The following is a 21,765-nucleotide window of genomic DNA, read 5'->3' on the forward strand; positions in this document are numbered from 1 at the left end:
TGCCCCAAATTTGCTATAGGTTGCTTTTGGTAAATTTCAAACATGTACCTTTTCCACTTTATTCCAGCTTGCACTTGGTTAAATTTATTCCAGAGAATGTAAAAAGGGATACTGGGAAAACTGGATTTTGAAAATGGAAGGCTGAAGCTAGGATCTACATCAAAATTATTATTTGAGCCTGACCCTCTCACATCTATTCTTTTATATCTTGGATTCTTTCGCTACACAATTTTGCATAAATAGGTGGAATCTCCTTCAAGTCACACATAGTAGTGACAAAATAGACAGATTACCTCTGGTAATTATGCAAATTTGCACATAGAATTCACTGCCATATAAAGAAATTTGTCTTTCATTAAGCAGATCAGTATTATAATGCTGGAAAGAACCCTAAGGGAATTTTAACTTCAGTCTCTGCTATGGCTGGGTCCCCCTTAACATATGCATATCTACAAATTAAGTTAAAATTAAGCAGTCCACAAGAGGAGGGGGAACTGAGGAATCCTTCAAAGCTTACATGAAAACTTCTACTGCAGAAGAAATTTCCCCCAGTTTTTTTTCTCTGTATGAAAACAGGCTTAAAAAACAGAGTAATTGCTGTCCAGTTCAATAGATTATTTCTCTGTATGCTCAACACTGCACCATTCCTCTATCTCCACTGAAGATCTGCCTTGAACTATTATCAGGATTATTTAAAGTAAAGCCAAGAACTCTGTGGCCATTTTGTGATCCAAGTGGGAATCTGAATTTTTAACATTTCTACACCAGTGCAATCACCAACAATCGCACCAGAGCTGTAGAAAGGATTCCCAGAGTATGAACAAAAAGGTCCCAGGGAAGTTCATTTTATTATTTTATTATATTGTTGCTGTTACTGAGATAGAGTAAAGTCAAGATTTGTCAAAAAGCTCTTAGGCTTGGAGTTCAAGAACAAATACAGCAATTCCAATACTACAAATGCAGTATTAGTGCTATCTCTTTCTTTTAAAAGAGTTGTTTAAAAAAAAAAAAACACCTCAGGACACCTTCTCTTCTTCAATGTTCCCAATCTGCTTTTTTCTCCAAATCTGACCTCGCTATCATTTCACTTTATCTCAAATTATGTGTTTCTGCACTGTTTGCATTCTGAATGCAGCATTTTTTGTTTTGACAAACTGTCTTCATGGAAAGCTCAACCTGATCAGGACCAAAGTATTGTTCTGACCTTTCCTCTCCTTCTCCTCCCGGGAGCAAAGGAGTTTAATAAGGCCCCACTGGTGTCAGTGAATCAGAGTGCAGAGAAGAGCAACAAAGATGATTAGGGAACTGGAGGCTAAAACGTCAGAAAAATAGTTGCTGGAATTGGGTATGTCTAGTTTAATGAAGAGAAGGACGAGGGGTGACATGATAGCAGTGTTCCACAAAGAAGGGGTTGCCACAAAGAAGAGGGAGTCAACCTATTCTCCAAAGCCCCTGAAGGCAGGACAAGAAGTAATGGATGGAAACTAATCAAGGAGAAAAGCAACCTAGAACTAAGGAGAAATTTCCTGACAGTGAGAATAATTAATCAGTGGGATGATTTGCCTCCAGAAGTTGCGGATGCTCCAACACTGGAAGTTTTTAAGAAGAGATTGGACAACCATTTGTCTGAAATGGTATAAGGTTTACTGCCTGAGCAGGGGGTTGGACTAGAAACTCTACAAGGTCCCTTCCAACTCTGTTATGCTGTTAATTCTTTTGCTTGGCAATGATAATTTCAGGAATACAGAACACAATCCAGATAGGATAGCAGCAAAAGAATTAACACTCCATGCTTACCACACCAGGATCCCAATCTAAGACAACCCCGTCCCTAATTATTTCTCTAATACACACACAATCTGTGCTCAAAATAACAGATTGTCTGATCCTCACAAATAAGATCTAAGGATTACCTCCATATCTTCTCTAAATTCAGGGTAACAGAAATCTCTCTAGCAATTTATTTGTTCTTACCTCACTAACAAGGAAAAAAATTAAAAACTGCTTTCCTTAGCTACATATAATGATGCTAATGCTGATCCTGGCTGTGGTATTCTTTCTTAATAATGGATAAATATGTAACATTTCTGAAGAATCAAATAGGATCAGAAGACTGTGGGACACTTTCCTTCACTATGTTTTTAGCCCTTTATTTTATCTTATCTTATCTTATCTTATCTTATCATCTTATCTTATCTTATCTTATCTTATCTTATCTTATCTTATCTTATTTTATTTTATTTTATTTATTTTATTTTATTTTATTTTATTTTATTTTATTTTATTTTATTTTATTTTATTTTATTTTTTTTTTTTTTTTTTTTTTTTTTTTTTTTATTTTTTTTTTTTTTTTTTTTTTTTTTTTTTTTTTTTTTTTTTTTTTTTTTTTTTTTTTTTTTTTTTTTTTTTTTTTTTTTTTTTTTTTTTTTTTTTTTTTTTTTTTTTTTTTTTTTTTTTTTTTTTTTTTTTTTTTTTTTTTTTTTTTTTTTTATATATATATATATATATATATATATATATATATATATGCATTTATTTATCTAGCATAAACTATATTTATTTATTATCATATTTATATTTTTGGGTACTGTTAATCATAAAGAAATTCAATCAGTTGTGAAGTAGGCACAACATATGTACATATGTGTACACAAACACAAGAAAATTAAATATTTTAGAAATAAAAAAAAACCTACGCCAAGTACTGAGGCATCTTCTGATGAGGGTCTACAGTAAAGACTGGAAATTTTTTCTGCTCTCATCAGATATTCTGAAGTCTTCCTCTTCACTGCTTCACGACGAGTTGGACTTGATTCTCCTGTGTACCATAAAAGAATATATTTATAAGCCTGAAATCTCTGCAACAATTTCTTTTCCAGTTATAGTCCAAGAAATTTCAAGACACAAATCTTTTTTTCTGGAAAAGTAATCACAATAGAAATTTTAATGCATTGTTGCTCCTATCACCAAATGGCTACCACAGGATGTTCATCAAAAAATGGCTACTATAGTTAAGATAGTATATCACTAGACACCCATGTGCAAACATCTATGACAACGTCTGAACACCAAAAACGCAGAACAATGCTACTGAACCCATTTTTTTCTGTAACAGAATCCTATTTCATAGGATTTATGGAAACTCTTTCACCCTCCACTCCAAACATGCAAGATCTATTTATCCCAGCCTTCACTTTTTTCCATATAGCTGTTCTACAGATTCCCTAATATGATCCACGGTAATGGATCATATCCATATCCTAGATCCTGTTTAAGTATTTTCTGTTCCTACGTTATTTTTATGTTTATATATGAAATTTAGAAACTGCCCATCTCACTCAGATCTGTCAGATTGCTCACATATCACAGAGATGTGAATTTGATATATGTCTCAAAATTTTATATAAAAAACATATAAAATTCTGGTACAGGTAATCCTTGATTTACAACAGTTCATTTAGTGACTGTTCAAAGTTACAGCGGCACTGAAAAAAGTGACTTACGACTGTTTTTAACATTGTTATAGCATCCCCATGATCACATGATCAAAATTCAGACGCTTGCAAACTGACTCATATTTATGATTGTTGTAGTGTCCCGGAGTCAAGTGATCACCTTTTGCGATCTTCTGACAAGCAAAGTCAATGGGAAAACCACATTCACTTAACAAACGTGTTACTAATTTAACAACTGCAGTGATTCACTTAACAACTGTGGCAAGGAAGGTTGTAAAATGGAGCAAAATTCTCTTAACAAATGTCTCACTTAGCAACAAAAAATTTGGGCTCGATTGCGGTCGTAGGTCAAGGACTATCTGTATTTCAATAAAAGGAGGCCATTCAAACAAGGATAGAATAATCAAAGTTAAAAGGGCAGGGGGGGGCTCTGAAGGCATTTACCAACCCCAAGATTGTGTGTTCCTCTGAGATCCCCATGCAAGTCAACAGAGCCAAGTCTTCACGCTCTTCCAAAAGCATGGGAGAGTGGGCGTCTTGCCTTGAGCTATTGCAATTTATTTTCCTCTCTATTCCAATGTTAGTACAAACATATCCCCATGAGATGTTTTCCCAGTGTTTTCATAAAATCTTGCCTGTAATATACAAAATCAATCACAGCAAATACACACTCCTATACAAGAACAAATTTTCACAAAATTTAGCTGCCTAGCAGGGAGCGGGGGGGGGGGGTGAAGCACCTCCTTCCTCACATAGATATGGCCATTTTTTAGGATTTTATGATGTTGTAATGGGAGGCTTAAACCTTCAAATTCCTATGGCACACTTTTTTTTTATCTTAAAACTCCTAGACACTCATATACCCAGAAAGAAACAAAAAGACACTACACAATCTAGGGATTAGCTATATAATGTTTAGTAGGTTATGACAGTACCAAATTAGTGAATTTCTATCCTCTTTTGTTCCTCCTTTCTACTTTTCTCAGATACTCACTCCCTGGACTTAGAATTGTCTTAATTTTCAGATATGCCAAATTTTACATTTTCATTTTACTATCTGTTACATGGGTTGAATTTTATATATAATTAATTACTTAATATCTCATAATGTAAATATTTTTAATGTGCTATTTTTCAGTTATGTCTTAAATTTCTCCTTAAATGAAAGAATTACAATACCAATTATTTATAACAATTAATGTTTGGCTCTGAAATAACATCCCTGCTAAAAAAAATAATACCTCTAACTGTATTGCTAAAAACATTAAATGCCAAAGTTGCAATTAATGATTCTTAAATATTCAAGTTCACATTGCCTTCACGTGTCCTGAGATTTTCAACAGAGTATGAAGTCACATTACTTCTGAATAATCCTTGAGATTTTTATGCTTTGAGATTTTTTTTAAAAAAAAAAACATTAAAAAACATCAGGAATGTGTGCTAGGTATATTAAAGCTTTTAATTAATCTTTATAGCACAATCAAGCAAGGTCATCTTTCTTCAAACAAAATATTCATTTTCTATTTAGATGTCTTCCTTGATACCAGCAGATATTTGTGTTTCATTTGATGAGGATCAGAGGGTTTTTACCTGAATCAGACTTTTATAAATAAGGCAATGTTGATTTTTTAAAAAAAAAAAAAGATCTTCCTCTGAATAGATATAAAAAGTGTGATAATGCTGATGACAGAGACCTTCAAATAAAAACCCTTCGAGATTCCTCCTCTCTCTCTCTCTCTCTCTCTCTCTCTCCCCATTTGCTATACTGCAGCTGTGCCTCGCACAAATTCACATGAATGAAAATATTTAGGCGAGAAACCACCCCCTTAGCTTGTTTTCCATATGACTTTCCTGTAATTATTTTGTAATCTGTTCGCACAACAATATATAAAAACATCTGCAAAAACAGGTAATTAATGTGTCAAGCTAAACTAATGCATTTTTATGGTGGGCATGCTTCGTCAACTGTAATTATAACTCTTTTTAAGCAAATGATGATGTGTTTGTTGCAATGTGAAAGTGGTTATTTTAGATGCTCTGTTCACCATTCCTGCAAACAGAATATTAAAAAAGAAAAGATGAAAAATAACTACACTGCTACCAAGCAACACATATAGGCTTCTAGCCATTTTTAATTATTTGCTGTTTCCATTGCAAATCATCCTGTATGTTAAAAAAAAGAGGGGGGGGAGCATTTTCTTTTATTTGCATCAGCAGCTGAGTGGGCTTATATTTGCTGCAACTAAGCTAGTACAACACTTGGGTTCTCGCAGCGTGGAAAGGATATAGGCTGCTTCCCTGGCACTTGAGCCAGTTTCAAGTGTGAAAAGGCCCCCCAGTCTTCTCAGTGGGTATTGGTGAATATGTGCAATGATGATTGCAAAAGTATTCTGAATATCTGGGGCTAACTGCCATTTCTAAAAATATAAGAAGGGTCTTGTGGACTAGGCCAAAGTCATGTCTAGTCCAGAATGGACCCAACCAGGGGTATCTGAGAAACTTACAAAGAGATACAGAAAAGTTATAATCCCTTTCCGTGTTTTTTTTTTTCCCAGCAGCTGGTTTTCCAGGCTTGCTGCCTAGGATTCTGAAATCATAGTCATTAAGCCTAGTAGCCACTGTTAAGCTGATCCTCCATGAATCTGTCCAATTCTCCTTTAAAACTGTCTAAATGGGTAACCATCATCACGCCTGAAGTTAGCAAATGCCAGTCTGTGTCATGAAAATCAAAAACATTGAATTCATAGCCCTGTCTTCTTTTACTTGACGAATACACTTCTCGTGTGGCTCGTGTGTCTTTTAGATTATCTCTAGTTTAGCTTGTTGTCCAAACTGTAAGCTATGGTTGATTGTAATTATGGTTAATCAAAATAAAACAAAGTCATAAACTCTTAAATGAAGTTGGCTTCTTTCCATTTATCCAAGTTAAGAGTTATATTGTTCCTCCAAGGTCAGGCAGCACAGCAAGCTGCAATTAATCTGAAATATAAAATAAAGGTTATGGAATTGTTTGGCTTGTTGCTGTATTGAAGAAGATAGGGAGAACATGCAAGTATAAAGCTTGTCTAGATTTGTTCTGGTGACATTTACTAGGGATTAACAATATCATTAAATAAATTATGAATAGTAACAGCAATAATATTATTAATAAAATCCACCAATGAAAAAGGAGGGGAGAATTAAATTAAGACATAGCATCATGTCTTAAATCCCCATTGTTTTATATAAAGATATGTTGGTTTTTAACCAAACTGAAGACAGCATACGATAAACATTACAGACAATTAATAGCAATGTATAAAATTAGTTTGGCTAGTTAACTATTTAGAGCAACTAAATTAAAATATAGAATAAAAGGTTATGTCATTAAACCCCAAATTTATGGTACTTACTGAATTTGTAAAGTGGAGCAAGCAAACATTCTGCAGCTGCTTATTAAAATCAGGCCCCAAGTGCTATCAGCAGCATAGGCAAGAGTGCTTTGGACTCACCGGGAGAGGGATTGAAATGTGCAGCCCATCTGATGAAAAGGTAAGTTTACAGAGCAAATGCAAATTCACCTATTTGCATTTTATTTTAGCAAAACATAGGAAAAAAACCACCAAACATGAGCATTTTTGCTCCTAAATTTCAGCCCCCCAAATGGAGAATACTTTGAAGGTCGCAAGACGGGGTTAAGTGTGGTTCCTGTAGGTGCAGATCACCCACCCGGATATAGTGTTCTACTCATACAACTCAGAAAAATAATAATCTAACACATGGACATTAAGAGTAGTTCCACTTTTAGAGAAACTAATGAATATCCATTATAATATTTTATCTGGCAATATAGCTTTAGGTTGTCAGACAATATATGTCAACAATGCATTCTTGTCACATTCATATACTTGGTCCGTAATATATTATTTATGGAGTAGCTTAAAAAATTTAAGAGATGTGTAAACCTAAATATGAAATGCTCACTTATTTAGAATTGTTAATATATATTTTACAACCACTGTCAATTTAATGCTTTGCACCTTCATCCTACCAATAGAGCTAAGAGATATTAATTTTTAAAATTATTATACAGCCAGCAAAAAAAGCGACAAGACAATTGAAACCTAAATGAGATTTTTTTTGGGGGGGTGGTGTATGTGTCAAATGACTTTCTTCAGTAGGCTTCAAAGCCAACGGAAAATCAGAAAAACTGTTTGTTTTATCAGTGAAGGGTCTCTGCTTGTTAATTTCACAGCAGAAGCTTCAGGGCTCAACAATGGCAAGTATGGGGCCAGGAATCCTCAGTGCAGAAGTTCATTAATTCAGGAGGGATCAAGGTTAATTTGATCATCAATAAGTGTCAATGAGATAATAAAGTGTTGGGGGGTTGTTGTTTCTCTAAGTAGATGACACAAAACTTTATACCTATTTTATTTATTTTGTTTTGTTTTGTTTATATTTTATTTTTATCTTACCTTTCCAATCTAAAAGACTTTAGGCCATGGACAAGATATAATATAATTTATGATAATATGATTTATCTATAGTAACATAACATTATAAATTAAAAACAGAAACAAAAATTAGACAAATACCCACAATTCCTCACAAATGGCCAAATGCTCACTGAAATAAATGTCTTTGTGCTTTTCAAATGTCAAGGGAACAACAGCAAAGTATATCCCCATTAGGTGGAGGCCACTACTGAAGAGGCCTTTCTTCTGGCCCACATCCTTGCTATGGGGGGGTGGGACTTTGAGCAGGCCTTCTCTGTTTGGTGGGACAGGAGGGGCAGAACCATATTTAGTAAAGTAGTCCTTGATACAACCTGGTATCATGCCATATACTATGGCAAATGTAGACAGTGTATTAAAAAGCAGAGACGTGACCTTGCCAACAAAGGTCTGTATAGTCAAAGCTATATTTTTCCCAGTAGTAATGTATGGCTCAGAAAGCTGGACCATAAGGAAGCCTGCACGCCAAAGAATTGATGTTTTTGAATTGTGGTGCTGGAGAAAACTCTTGAGAGTCTCTTGGATTGCAAGAAGATCAAATGAGTCAATCCTAAAGGAAATCAATCCTGACTGTTTTTAAGAAGGACAGATACTAATGCCGAAGGTCAAATACTGGTCACCTATTGAGAAGAAAGGACTCGTTGAAAAATACCCTGACATTGGGAAAGACTGAAGGAGAAGGGGACGGAAGAGGATGAGATGGTCAGATAGTGTCATCAATGGAATGAACATGAATTTGGGCAAACTCCAGGAGAAAAATGGAGAGCAGGAGAGACTGACGTGCTACGGTCCAAGGGGTTGCGAAGAGTCAGACATGACTTAGTAACCGAACAACTACCGTGCCATATATAGCTTTATAGAAGATAACCAGCATGTTGAACTGGGCTCAGAGGTCAAGTAGAAACCAATGGTAACTTTGACTTCTTTGACATTCTCCTGTAGAGATTGCTTCAAGTCTTGAAGCCTGCCCACTCTCTGAGTTATTCCGAAACCAGCACTTGATGGCTTCTGTCATCCTAACTCAGGGTTTCCCCTTCCATGGGAAAGTGCAAATAGAGACCCAGGAAGAAGCTTTGAGTTACATTGTTATACAGAATACAGAATAACGGAAGGAGCCTTGGAGATCTTCTAGTCCAACCCCTTGCCCAAGCAGGAAACTCTATACCATTCCGGACAAATTGTTGTCCAATCTCTTCTTAAAAATCTCCAATGTTGGAGCACCCACAATTTCTGGAAGCAACTCATTTCACTGATTAACTCTTCTCACTGTCAGAAAATTTCTCCTTAGTTGTAGTTTGGATCTCTCTTTGATAAGTTTCCATCTGTTGCTTCTTATCCGGCCCACTGGTGCTTTGGAGAATAAGTCAACCCTCTGTATTTTGTGACAACCTCTCAAATATTGAAAGACTGCTATCATGTCGCCCTCAGTCCTTCTATTTGGTAGAACAGACATACACAGTTCCTGCAATCCACCTTTCCCAAAACTTCTTTGTATTGTTTTCATTGTTCATTTTGGTATTGGATTTTTAGGGGAAGTGTTTATTAATAAGAGGACTAATGGTAAAAAAAACCCTGCCCTAACTAGAGTTTGGCAGCTTAGTTGAGAAGAAACTAGGTAAACAGGGATGTGCCTGAGTGTGTGTGTGTGTGTGTGTGTGTGTGTGTGTGTGTGTGAGAGAGAGAGAGAGAGAGAGAGAGAGAGAGAGAGAGAGAGAGAGAGAGAGAGAGAGAGAACGCAAATGTTCATTGTGACCAGAAATGTTTTGCAGCTACTTTTAAATTCATTGGATCTCCATGTATTCCACAAGAACCTAATGTGTTTCCATGTTTGGTTGAAAGTGATTTCTGTGTGTGCCTAATTGGTGAGTGGCCATAACCCAGATCAGGAAATGTGTGTCACAGGGGCTTCTTCCTTTCATTTAGCATCTGTCAAGATACCAGTAAAATTAGCTTTCTGAAACCATAAGGCTTTCTTGTGTGGACTGTTATTTAACAAACACTGTTAAACTGGCATGAGATAAATTTATAAAGGCTGCCTGCAGTTTTTGTTGAGTTTCAGTCCCTGGGATTTTAATCAACAGAAAGAAAAGCCCTCCTCAAAAATAGCTTCTCTATTTTGATTAAAAAAACATTAAAATGTGTCAAACCTCTTCTTCTTCCAGCATAAGTTCTGGAGTAAACAGGAGAAGGTTATTTTCAAAGCCATGTTCCAAGGCTGCTCAGCCAGACCCCAATCACAGTGGCAGAGAACAAGTGAGAAGAGTGAAAAGGACTGCCATCCCCTTTGCATTCTGTTCTGGAAGAAGAGCTTTCAGCCCAGTTCAGAAAAGATGGCCAAGAAACAAGAGTAGCATGAGAGGAACTTGTTAGACAGCAAAGAGGGACCAAGCAGAAGCCTGATCCTGGGAAACCAGCTTGAACAGGGAATGCCCGTTCAATTCAGGGACTGCATGAAAAATATTTGCATTACACATTTCCTGGAAGATATTGCAGTGCCTGATTTTTTATTTATTTATTTATTTGTTTGTTTGTTTGTTTGTTTGTTTGTATCTGAAAAGCCTATGGTTTTTCCTCCTTTTCTATGACCACTTTAAATAACTATAGTTACAATCTAGATACAACTTGATGCAAAGCACTTCTATATAAGAAATAAAAGGAGAGCTATTGCAAGAAAATCATGTGTGTGCTTCACAAGCCATAACTGTAATCCGTAGAGAGTGGATAATACCCTAGGCCTAGAATGCTCTGAGGGAACAAAGGGTCTTCTGATCTTTAATAAAAACATTTGCCTTCCAGCTTTGCATGACAATACACAAGGCAATTGATAAAAAAAAACATCCACACAGAAAGCTTTACTTTTTAGAAAATAGTAAGAAAATACCAACAGTATTTCTATCATTGGAAAGAATTTTCAAAGTCTGCTTCTGGCTTCTGGCCTCCTTTCCAACCCATCTATAAAAGTAGGGACAGATTGATGTGATGCACAGTTCACTTGAGGACTTACTAGAAAGAATCAATTAACAAAAAGGGTATTTGCTTAATCAGAAGGCAATAAATGGGCCTGGAGGGGTGTACCAACCTTAGGCTGCTCTTCATATTAATAAACTCCAGCATCAGTTTTACAGATGGTCTAGATCATGTCCTTCTCTACAACTGGTGTAGCAAATTTCAGCCAGAATCCATGATGTTTTATAGCAGTCTTCCCTATTCTGATGCCCTCTGGATGTGCTGAGATTTTAATCCCCAGAATTCTTAGACAGCATGGGCAAGCATTAGGGGGGTGGGGTGACATCCAAATACATTGAAGGCATCAAGTTGGTGACAGCTGATTCATGGCATCAGTTTGAAGGAGGCATGCAGGTAGCTAGAAAACCATTCTGTAGAAACACATAGGCCTGAATCAGATTTGATGCTAAAAATTATTTTAGCTAATTATCTTTGAGTACTATACACCAGAATTTCATTTACCTGCTAGTTTGAGAGGGGGACTTTTGTGGGAGGAGACATCACATTACCTTTTTAATACCGTGCTAGAGACTGTACTCCTGCTGAAATATTGAATTTAAGCTTAATTAAAATTAAATTATTTAAATACAGTTCACATAATTACTCTCCACTTGGTTCTGAAAACAAGAAACAAACCCCAAAACACAACATTGCTGAAAATTTTCTCATCTTGCTGCCAAATCTGAGTGGAGCCAGGAAAGATACATGCAGCACGTACATGTAGCACAAAGGCTCCTCACTCCTATTACAGAATCAAAAAAAAAGAGAGCCAGAAGCAGCATAGATTCTGGGAACAGCAAAAGTAGGTTCTTTCACTAGCCCAGGGATCCTCAAAGTCTTCAAAGCTGGCTGAGGAATTCTGGGAGTTGAAGTCCACAAGTCTTAAAGTTGCCACGGTTGAGGACTCCTGCACTAGCCTGAAGGATTACTGTGTGTCCTTGATTAAACTTTAACCTTTCTGTCAGCGAAACGCAAAATGAAAAGCTAGGCCTTTCCAAACCAACACTTTGATTTCTGAGCAGGGACAGCGTTCCATAATTGGGGTGCTTCAGCCAAGAAATCCTGCTAGGTCTCCATAAAATGTACTATTCCCAATGGGAGGATGCAGATAATAATTCTTTGGTAGATCTTAACATTCTAACTTATAAAGGGGAAAGTGTTTTGATACTGAAGTTTTAAGCAGCAGAAGTATTTTGAAAATAATCATTAACTTCTATTGATATAGGCATATACAAAAAGTTTTCCATCCATCCATGCATCCATCCATCTATCTATCTGAATTAGATTTTTCTTTCTTTGCTTCCTTCGGGATAACCTCATGAATCTCCCAGGATAGTTCCTCTCTGAATTTATTTATTTGTAAAATGTATTAATATCAATCTTGTGAATCTTGCATTTCTGGCATCCTTGGGAGCACTCCAAAGACATCTATATACTCATGGAAGAAGACAAAATAAACATTGGTCTTAGCTTGAAAATTATTTTTATGCATTTAAGATTGTAGCATGTGTAACTTTGTGCTAAAATACAGAAAACAGAATAACAGCTTTGGAAAGGGCCTTGGAGGTCTTCTAGTGCAAACCATGCTCAGGCAGGAGACCCTCTACTATTCCAGATAAGTGGCTCTCCAATCTCTTCTTAAAAACCTCCAGTGATGGAATACCCACAACTTCTGGAGGCAAGCCGTTCTACTGATTGATTGTTCTCACTGACAGGAAATTTCACCTTAGTGCTACTGTAGGTTGGATCTCTCTTATTTATTTGTTAAATTTATTTGTTGCCTATCTCACTGTGAAGCCACTCTATAGACAGCTTTCTTTTTTTCTTTCTCTTTGTTAAGCTTCCATCAGTGACTTCTTGGGTTGCCCTCAAGTGCTTTGGAGAATCGGCTGACCCATTCCTCTCTGTGACAGCCCCTCAATTATTGGAAAACTGCTATCATGTCATCCCTAGTCCTTCTCTTCATACACACACACACACACACACACACACATCCTATGATTTAAAATTAGGACACATCTGATATATTAAAGGAACAGAACAGAATTATTGTCATGACAAAATAAAAAGAAATTAATCAGACTGATCCTACTTCTTACTTATTTTACTGATACATGTAGCTCCTTTTTTCTAGAGCATCCCTAATGAGAAGAATTTGGGTAAAGAGGTTAGGATTCAGAAAGCAGCTTCTCAGTCTCCAACCAAAACTTAAAATATATGATGCATTTCACCCTGAAGTGACAGACCAATCACTTTTCTTGGAAATGCTTCTAAGTGAAAAAGTGACAAGGGAGAGCAAGCAACATCTACAAAACATAGTTATGGTTTTCAAATAACTCAGAGTAAATTTCTTGGGTCCTGAGAGACAGTTCTGGCAATCTTCAACTAGCTAGCTTCATAACCATCATTTCCTGGTAGAGCACAGGCCTTGTTGAAAGGTTACAACTCAAGGAAATACCGTATTTCTTTGCTTTTCTGTTTCTCTTGTTGGACTAGGCGCAAAACGTTATTGAAAAAATGTTTTATACAAAGAGAGGAAAATAAAAATACAGGAGTCTATCAACGGGCAGTGTTGTTACGTGATGAGGAAATGCTGATCACAGCTGGCCTCCTTTAATAAATGTGCATGCAGCACATTTACTCTGGCCACAGATGTGCATTGTTTCGTTTCATCAAATCATTCTCCTTCATGAAAATATTACCTGTATCCTTTCTTGCTTTTTTCTTTTTTAAATAAAATTGTATTACAAAATACAATATATGGACTTCAAAATCTCTGTTAATTTCAATCACTGACTGATTTTACTCACACAATACTCCCAAATAAATCTGATATTTTTACCAGAAACTCTATACAAAGCAGTCTTTAAAGAAAGGAGTGGTCAGGACATATTTCTCCCCTGAATTTTGAATAATAAAGACACTTGTGTTTACATTTGGCTGCCACAAATATCCAAGAAATTCCTCACAAGAAAGCTACTAATAATCTCTCCTTTTCAGGAGGTGAGAGAACCAAGGACCCAGAAACATTTTTCAGTGCTAGCCCTTGCCTCCCATTGAGTTAACGTCTCCTTCACTCACCTGCTTCCCCCCACCCGCGCCTCTGCCTCCGCCTGCTACTTGGACAGGTAATCAATTCACCTGCGCTGCACAGGCTGCACAGCCCCAGAATGTGCCAGCCAAGGGGCCAGCGGGTTGTGGCTGCTGCCAGACATCATCGCTCCCCACGTGCTTGCCGTCTCTTTGCGCGTGCTGGGGGTGGTGTGTCCGGCCTGGCTGATCACCCTGATACCATATTTCCCCGAAAATAAGGCCTAATGCGTCTTATGGAGCCAAAAAAATATAAGACCGGGCCTTATTTTCAGGGAAACACGATATTTAATTATTGGCAAAGCTGATGAGGAATGTGGGACCTGCAGTCTTAATATATCTGAAGGGTGTCAGCTTGGAGAAATCTTCCTTAACGGATCAGAGCTTCTTGGTATATAAATTCCTACAAGGAAGATCGTCTGAAGATAAAAAGTCTGAAAACCACTTCCACTATCTTGAATGGGAATTAAAGAATATCAAAAATGTTGTTTTAGAAAAGGAGACTGTTAACTAATGTTATCTTCAGGAAGACACAAATGATTATAGAGTACTTTGCTCTGGAAGCAACTGCAATTCAAGTGTCCCAAAGCAGACTGGCATTGGAGAGCAGTTTTTTCTTTTATATAAAAAATGTTTCAATATCTGAAAGCAAGTTCAACACACACAGTCCAAAATAAATGTCTATGAAGAAGAAAAACCGTAGCTTATTAGTAGGGACCCATACTTTGGACACCACCAACACCAAAGACAAGATTCAATTTCTAGTTAGTGTAGACTATACCCAGCAAAGTGAAACAACATGACTTGTTAAAATATGACAAATTGTAAAAAAACAAGGAGAGGGAGAATAGGGAGTATCTTATGCTCACTAGATATCGGATAAAGTTTGTGATATACCTAATCTACATGCTTGATGCCACCATGTGGCAATAGCTTGTATTTGTATTTGTGTCTTTAGTAGAAAATAACACCCTATTTTTTTTAAAAAAAGACATCAGCACACAATTCTATGTAATGCTTGTGATTCCCAAATTAGGCTGAACTGTAAAATAGCATCATCGCTAGAATTTAAAGAGAGAGACTGGGGAGTTTAAAAAAGATGCAGGACAGAGGTATCAGAAGGTAGTTTTCTCACAACAAAAGGCAACAAGAATGAAGAAAGTCATTTGAAGTCTCAGCCTTTCTTCCAACTTTTAGTACAACTCTGGGAAAAAGTTGGAATAAGAGAATTACTGACGCAAAGTCACTCAGTGAGATTTCTCAGCTGACAGTGGACTTGAACAGGGAATCTCCAATCCAGATACACACTATAACTAACACACTATGTTAGCTCTCATTATTATTAAGGCAGCATTATTAATTGTAATTATATTGCTACATAAGGTCTATGGAGATTCTCATTATCCAGTCAAAGCTGAAGAAACTTCTTGGATGAGAAGCGAAATGTCTTCAAAGAAAAACAAGAAAGTCCAGTTGCCTCTTGAAAAAGCACCTTTGAGACAACCATGACCTGGATGACTGAGAATCTCCATTTAGCTATGCAGGAGTATGAATAGATTTCCAGAAACCATTTGCACTTCAGTATGAGATGCAGACAACACAGACTTATCCCCAACAGCCTGCACCTGTGTTCAATAGTGAAGGTACACAAGCAGAAAACATCCTGCAGAAAGCAGTTCCACAACACAGTCCTTTCAGCAGTTCCAAAAAGGCTCCACACCCATTTGTACTACTCAGGTGACCCTGAGGACACAGACAAACCTCCAAGTGGCCTCAACAACTCTCTAAAAGAATGCAAATGACCAGCTGTCTGCAAGGAATATAAATCCTTCCATTCTTCACCATTCAGTCGGAGCTGAAGAAGCTTTTTGGATGAGAAGTGAAATGTCTTCAAAGAAAAACAAGAAAGTCCAATTGCCTCTTGAAAAGGCACTTTTGGGACACTGCTACATAATGATACAAAAGCTAGAATGGATTAGATACTGGAGTAGGCCTGGAAAGATTCAAGTTCTAGTACACCCTTCGCAGGGCTTTTTTTCTCATAGAACGCCCAGAACGGAGTTCCGGCACCTTTTTTGGATGGAACCTTGTAGGGTAGGCAAGGCGGATTATATGACGTGTGTGAGTTCCGACACCTTTTTTTTTTATATAGAAAAAAAGCACTGCCCCTTAGGCATGGAAGCAAGCTATAGAATCAAGTTGACCTTGGTCCAGCCATTTCCTCGCAGTTTAAATCAATGCCAAGCTCTGCAATAAGCAACTGATAAACTAACCCTCTCATTATATCATGGATTAATAACTTCACCGCAAAAATTAGGTGAGTACAGCCTTTAAAAAGCAGGCCCTACAATCACACAGGGCAAACAAGTAAGAGGATGACTATTAGTATAGCGTAGTATTTTCCTAGGTAGTATCAGCAAATTGAATATACCGTTACTATAGACTTCCAGAATATGAGCAAATACAAATCTGTCCTCTGGAACAATATGCCCTCAGGTGTTTCTATGATGTTTACCTTACTAGCCTTTAAAGAAAGCATTAAAGCATCTTCTATAACTTTTATTATACTGGTTCATAACTTAAAGTAGTTGGATAGATCTTCCGCTCTCTTTCTGCTGGTGGATGGGAACTATTTTTGCACAATTAGTTTGCTGAGAAACTTGAGACGCCCAAAAATATTACCTTTCAGTTATCAATTCATATTCAGTGGAACGGATTCTCTTATCCCCTAGAGAAAAATAGAAGACTTTGCCTTGAGCACCCCCCTGTGGGCTCAGATTAGAACTTCAAGAAAGGGTTCTTTACATTGTGTCATAATAAATCTTGCTTTATATGCTGGGAATGATGTAGCTTCCCTCTAGAGAGGTTGTGCACTTCTCATCTTAAGCTTTACTTCTCTTTCTGATTATTCATACTGGAGATTTGTTCTTAATCATGTGAAATAATCATTATATGAAATAAAGTAACTTCAACTTATGATTTATAAGGTGGGGGTTTTTTTTCTACAAACCAAAAAGAAACAATACTATAGGCTCCGAACTATTGCTAAGTTGTGGTTAAATAAAATTGGAAATAAAAACTTTGAAACTCTCATTGTAATTCCCAAATGCAACCTTGGGGAGAAAATAAAGTTCCTGCTGAATCATATGTGAGCAAGAGTTTTTAAGATACTGTATGTCAAAAACAGATATAGAGCTAGAATTTTACCTATTGAAGTTATGGTAATTAAACTTGTTGGTCAGAAGTTCCTCGCTGCTAGCAAAAGCCACTGGACTGATTTGGAAAAAAACTTAATTCTATCAGAAGCCTCATCTACTAAACCTGCCTCAGAGGAATAGATCAGAGAGCAAACAGCAATCAGGGATTATTTCACCCTAAGTAGAGACCACCTTTTCCCCCTATCAGCTGGTACTGCCAAACTTATCAGAGGGAGAAGTCCTTCTATTGCATTCTGATCTTCAACCTGCTAAATTTTGTAACTAAGAAACCTCCTTTTAATGCCTTACTTGCTTTCTCTTTTCCTTTTGCATGCTGACTTCTAGACTGTAAGCCTATAAGTACCATTTCTGTTCTTTATAAGCTTTTCTATTTCAATAAAGAAAGAAATGTAATGTGGCCCAGGATTGGTTTTCTATTTCCTTTAATATCCCATTATTTAATTACAATTCAAACTTGCTGCATAGAGGATAAAGGCTTAAGCAAACTAAAATAAGTGTTAAAATAAATGAGATCATACCTTGAACTCCTTCTAAAAGCAGATCAACTCCTTTTCTGTAAAAGCCAAATGCAGCTTCATAATCTTCCTCTTCCTCCTTCTTCAAGGCCAGCTTTATCAGTTCTCCAGCTTTGTCCAAGTAATCTCTTCTGCCAAGCTTGGCCTTCAAGCTCCCAGTGAATAAACCCCGGCTCTCCCTCTCATTCTCAGATTTGATCCATTCCTGATCTAAAATGGCAGATGACAATACTGGATGTTCAGAAGCAGAGCTGAGACCAAGCGATGTGCTGGGGGAATCCTGGTTAGATGCCATTCCATCATCTAACTCAACAAGAGAATCTGCATCAATGGTCAAGGAAATCAAGTCACTGTCACTGGATAAACCTGTAGGGAAACAAAAGAATGGAGAACATTTATCCTCTAGAAAGTCTCGATTTAGAACCGGCACGTCAAACTCACGACATTACGTGATGTCGTGCGACATATCGCAACTTTTTCCCCATTGCCTGCAATGGGGTGGGTGCAGTTTTGTCATGATGCATCCGGCCCACCGGCCGGCAGTTTGACATGCCTGATTTAGAAGATAAGTAAAAGAAGTATCCATGAAAGGTATTAACTATTTTAGATCACTGCCTGTAAAAAAGAGAGTGGTCTTTCTTTTATGTGGTGATTAGGATAATAGATGTGATGTACTTTGAGCCCTCAGTAAGGTGTATCATAAACGCTAATGATGATGAAGAATGTTGATGGAAGATCATACAATTTATAACTTGTTTTTGTAAAACCTATTCCACTGGTGAGTAAAAAACAAAGTATTCTGCCAGGTTAAACTAAAAGTCAATCTAGTTGAATTTTTAATTCATACTATGGCTCAAGAACAGCCCATTGGAGACCGTCACTCAAGCTGCCCAGCAATTAATTTTGAGAAACGTATGGCTCCAGAGGTAGAGGTAATATACAGGCAGCATGTCTTTTAATCAGCCACAATTTTTCCTGTTAGGATTTATTTAATTTCCTTCCAAATCATTCTAGGTCAGTGATTATGATCAAAAAAAAACTTGGGATGCAACTTCTATAGTTCATGTGAGGAAATGCTTCTTTTTATCTGTCCCAAATCTCCTAACATTGGATTTATTGGATTAAATCCAAGTTCCAATTCAATGGGAAAGGAATACAATCTTCTTTATCCATTTCCATTATTGTTTATATTTTGCAGAGCATACACTTGCTGATGAATCCTTTTTTAATCTAATCTAATAAGTCTCAGTGTAAATGTCTATGAAGATCCTCAATCACCCAGGTCATGGTTGTCCCAAAGGCGCTGTTCAAAAGGCAACTGGACTTTCTTGGGGGGGGGGGTCCCTTGAATTGAAGAAGCTTCTTGGATGAGAAATGAAACATAATCAAGAGAAAATAAACCAAGAAAGTCCAATTGCCTTTTGAACAGCACCTTTGGGACAAGTCTCAGTGTAAATTTCCTCATAAAGGAGTGCTAGATTTGTTTTATTACAATTTCTTTCTGAACAATTAAAGTACAGTTAGTAGAAATACTGTATACTTTATCTATCTATATTAGCTGTCCAGGTTGTTTTGATAATATTTCAGAGTGCTGAACCAACCCATACTCATATTTCTTCTTCTTCAGTGTTTCTCCAAGAGATTTGGCTCCTAGGTTATTGAGTAACATAATTTTCTCAAAGTACATAATGACATTTAATAACTCATCTTTCTTTTAGCAAATAGATAAAATGTAGCAAGCAGGTGAATAACATTAAAATAGTCCCCATTGCTTGGAGATTTATAATTTTCATTCCTGTTTAGAGCTATTTAGAGCTCATTTGTAAATAAATCAATGGAATACAGTCAAAATGTCATTGAGGATTTGAATAAGATGCTGATCTGTATATCAATTCACATTCAGTGGACAACTTATTTTATTGCTATAGAGTAGAACTGGTGTAATATTAGAGCATTCCAAAAATTCTCATACTGAAAGTGCAAACCAGATGAGCATCACACAAAACTCAGATTAAAAGAACCAGTGAAGTGGCACAGCTTGAGGCTGAAGTCAAAAATCTGGTAATCCTCCAGTTCAAGTCTTACTTCTGCCAAAAATGCATTTGGTGATCTTAAGCTGGAAGAGATGAGCAATAGTTTAACAGAAAGGCCAATGTTTTGCAGATAAAATGTCTCAGGTTATAGCAGCTTGCTCACTATCTCTCTGAAACTGCAACAAATCAGGATCAATTATTCATGGCCATTCATGCCCTTGTAACTCTCATCTATGTTGCTACAGTTTGCTTTGCATGGGGCTGGCCTTGAGGACTATTCAGAAATTATTAGCCTGTATGTCGATGGGTTCTGCCTTGTTCTCCATGTGATACCATTACTGCAGGAGCTGCCTTGATTACCAATAAGATCCAAATACAATCCATTGTGTTGATGCTCCTCAAAAAGCCCTATTGAGCTTGGAATCTAGTAACGTTCAAAACTGTATGCTGCAAGTGGAGTCCACCCTAAAGGGCCGGTGCATTATGGGTGACCTCTTTTTTTAAATTAAATAAACAATTAACCTAAACTGCTCAATTTACTCCATTCTTTCTTACCTCCATATTCTGTCTGGCTAAGTGTCACTTCATCAAGGACACCAATATCCTTCCGAACTGTAGAAACAAAAATGAAGGCCAATGTTAATTACACATAGGTTTGAAATAGGACAGACTTACTGCAGCTGGAAATTCTAAAAAAATGTTGGGGGAAGGGCATCTTGTTGGGTAAATGCGATCTAGAAAAATATAAACCGGTTTTATTTTAAAAGCCTAAATCAGCTTCTCTCAATCATTCACCCTTCAGATATGTAGGATCTCCAACTAACCTGACCAACAGCCTATACTGAAGATGCACCACAACTCCATAAGCGTTTACATAACTGACCTGTATTTTCCCCTGGTGTTCTTGTTTTCATTTGGTCTCTATTTCTTTTAAGATTTTATATTGTGTTCTACCACATTTGTGAATTTACACCTGAAACCTCATTTGGTGAATCCCCCTAAAGAGCACTGGCTATTGGATGATCTAGAAATACACCAAAAAGCTGATTATAAAAAGGATTTCATAGTTTACAGAACATGAGATTAAAAATTATCTGAACAGTTATTGCTACAATAGGTATTATTTCATCATGGTTTCTGCATAACAGAGAAAACCAAACCAGGAAAAATTTATCACTTGCACAATCGAGAAAATTAGAATTTAAATATAATGCTGCCATCTAGAGGAGATGAAGATTAAGAGGCCATAAGAAGTTGTTACCAAATCTAATTTGAATGTGACAGAAAGACAGGAAATGTTAAGGCATGACTGAAAAGTATTGACATATTTTATTGTTTTCTTCTTACAGATCCCTTCTTTCTGTCTACTGGGTCACTTGGGGAAACAAGTAAAGAAACAATATATCAAAATAGTTAAAATTCCAATTTAGATTTAATCCTATTTTGGAGAAATAGGTGTCTAGCATGCCACTCAAAAGCCAAGAAAACAATTGCATACTATACTAAATCAGGATTGTTTCAATCTCAGCACATCAAGGAGATCAAGTGCCCAAAAGATGCCATATAAAATTCCTCAACTGCCTTTCCCAAAAATAAGATTACTATGTGTGTGTTTTTCAAGAAACTACAGTTTTAAAAAACCTGGAGCTAGATTACCAAAAGTAAGAAAAGAGAGCCAACCTTCAAAACTGCAGGTAGATAAGCTGTCTATCAGAGAGTCCACCAGAGGTTCTGCAGGACCAATCAATTCAGATCCATCATGCACCTCTCCATCCTTAAAACAGACAGAAAACAATATATATATATATACAGCTATTTTTCCCTATGGATCAATGTAACTTTCACCCAGGGGGAAAAAGTTACACGAAAAATAGCAATATTATCTAAAACACTGTTCCACAACTTGGCCAGAAACAAGCACTGTTGAGATTAGTTTTATATTCTTTCCAGATTCA

At 36.7% G+C, this 21,765-nt stretch overlaps 1 protein-coding gene across 1 annotated transcript in view; it reads right to left on the bottom strand.

Annotated features, from left to right (window-relative positions):
* RPS6KC1 (ribosomal protein S6 kinase C1) overlaps positions 1-21,765 on the bottom strand; it is an 87,110-nt gene that overhangs the window by 45,305 nt on the left and 20,040 nt on the right. The window contains exons 5-8 of the mRNA XM_015815946.1: positions 21,491-21,584; positions 20,366-20,422; positions 17,781-18,143; positions 2,697-2,818 (exon numbers count right to left, since the gene is read on the bottom strand). Coding sequence (XP_015671432.1) covers positions 2,697-2,818; positions 17,781-18,143; positions 20,366-20,422; positions 21,491-21,584 — 636 coding nt within the window. The remainder of the gene's footprint in view (positions 1-2,696; positions 2,819-17,780; positions 18,144-20,365; positions 20,423-21,490; positions 21,585-21,765) is intronic.

Source organism: Protobothrops mucrosquamatus, unplaced genomic scaffold (genome assembly GCF_001527695.2).
Source record: "Protobothrops mucrosquamatus isolate PMUCROS unplaced genomic scaffold, P.Mucros_1.0 scaffold388, whole genome shotgun sequence".
NCBI lineage: Eukaryota > Metazoa > Chordata > Lepidosauria > Squamata > Viperidae > Protobothrops > Protobothrops mucrosquamatus.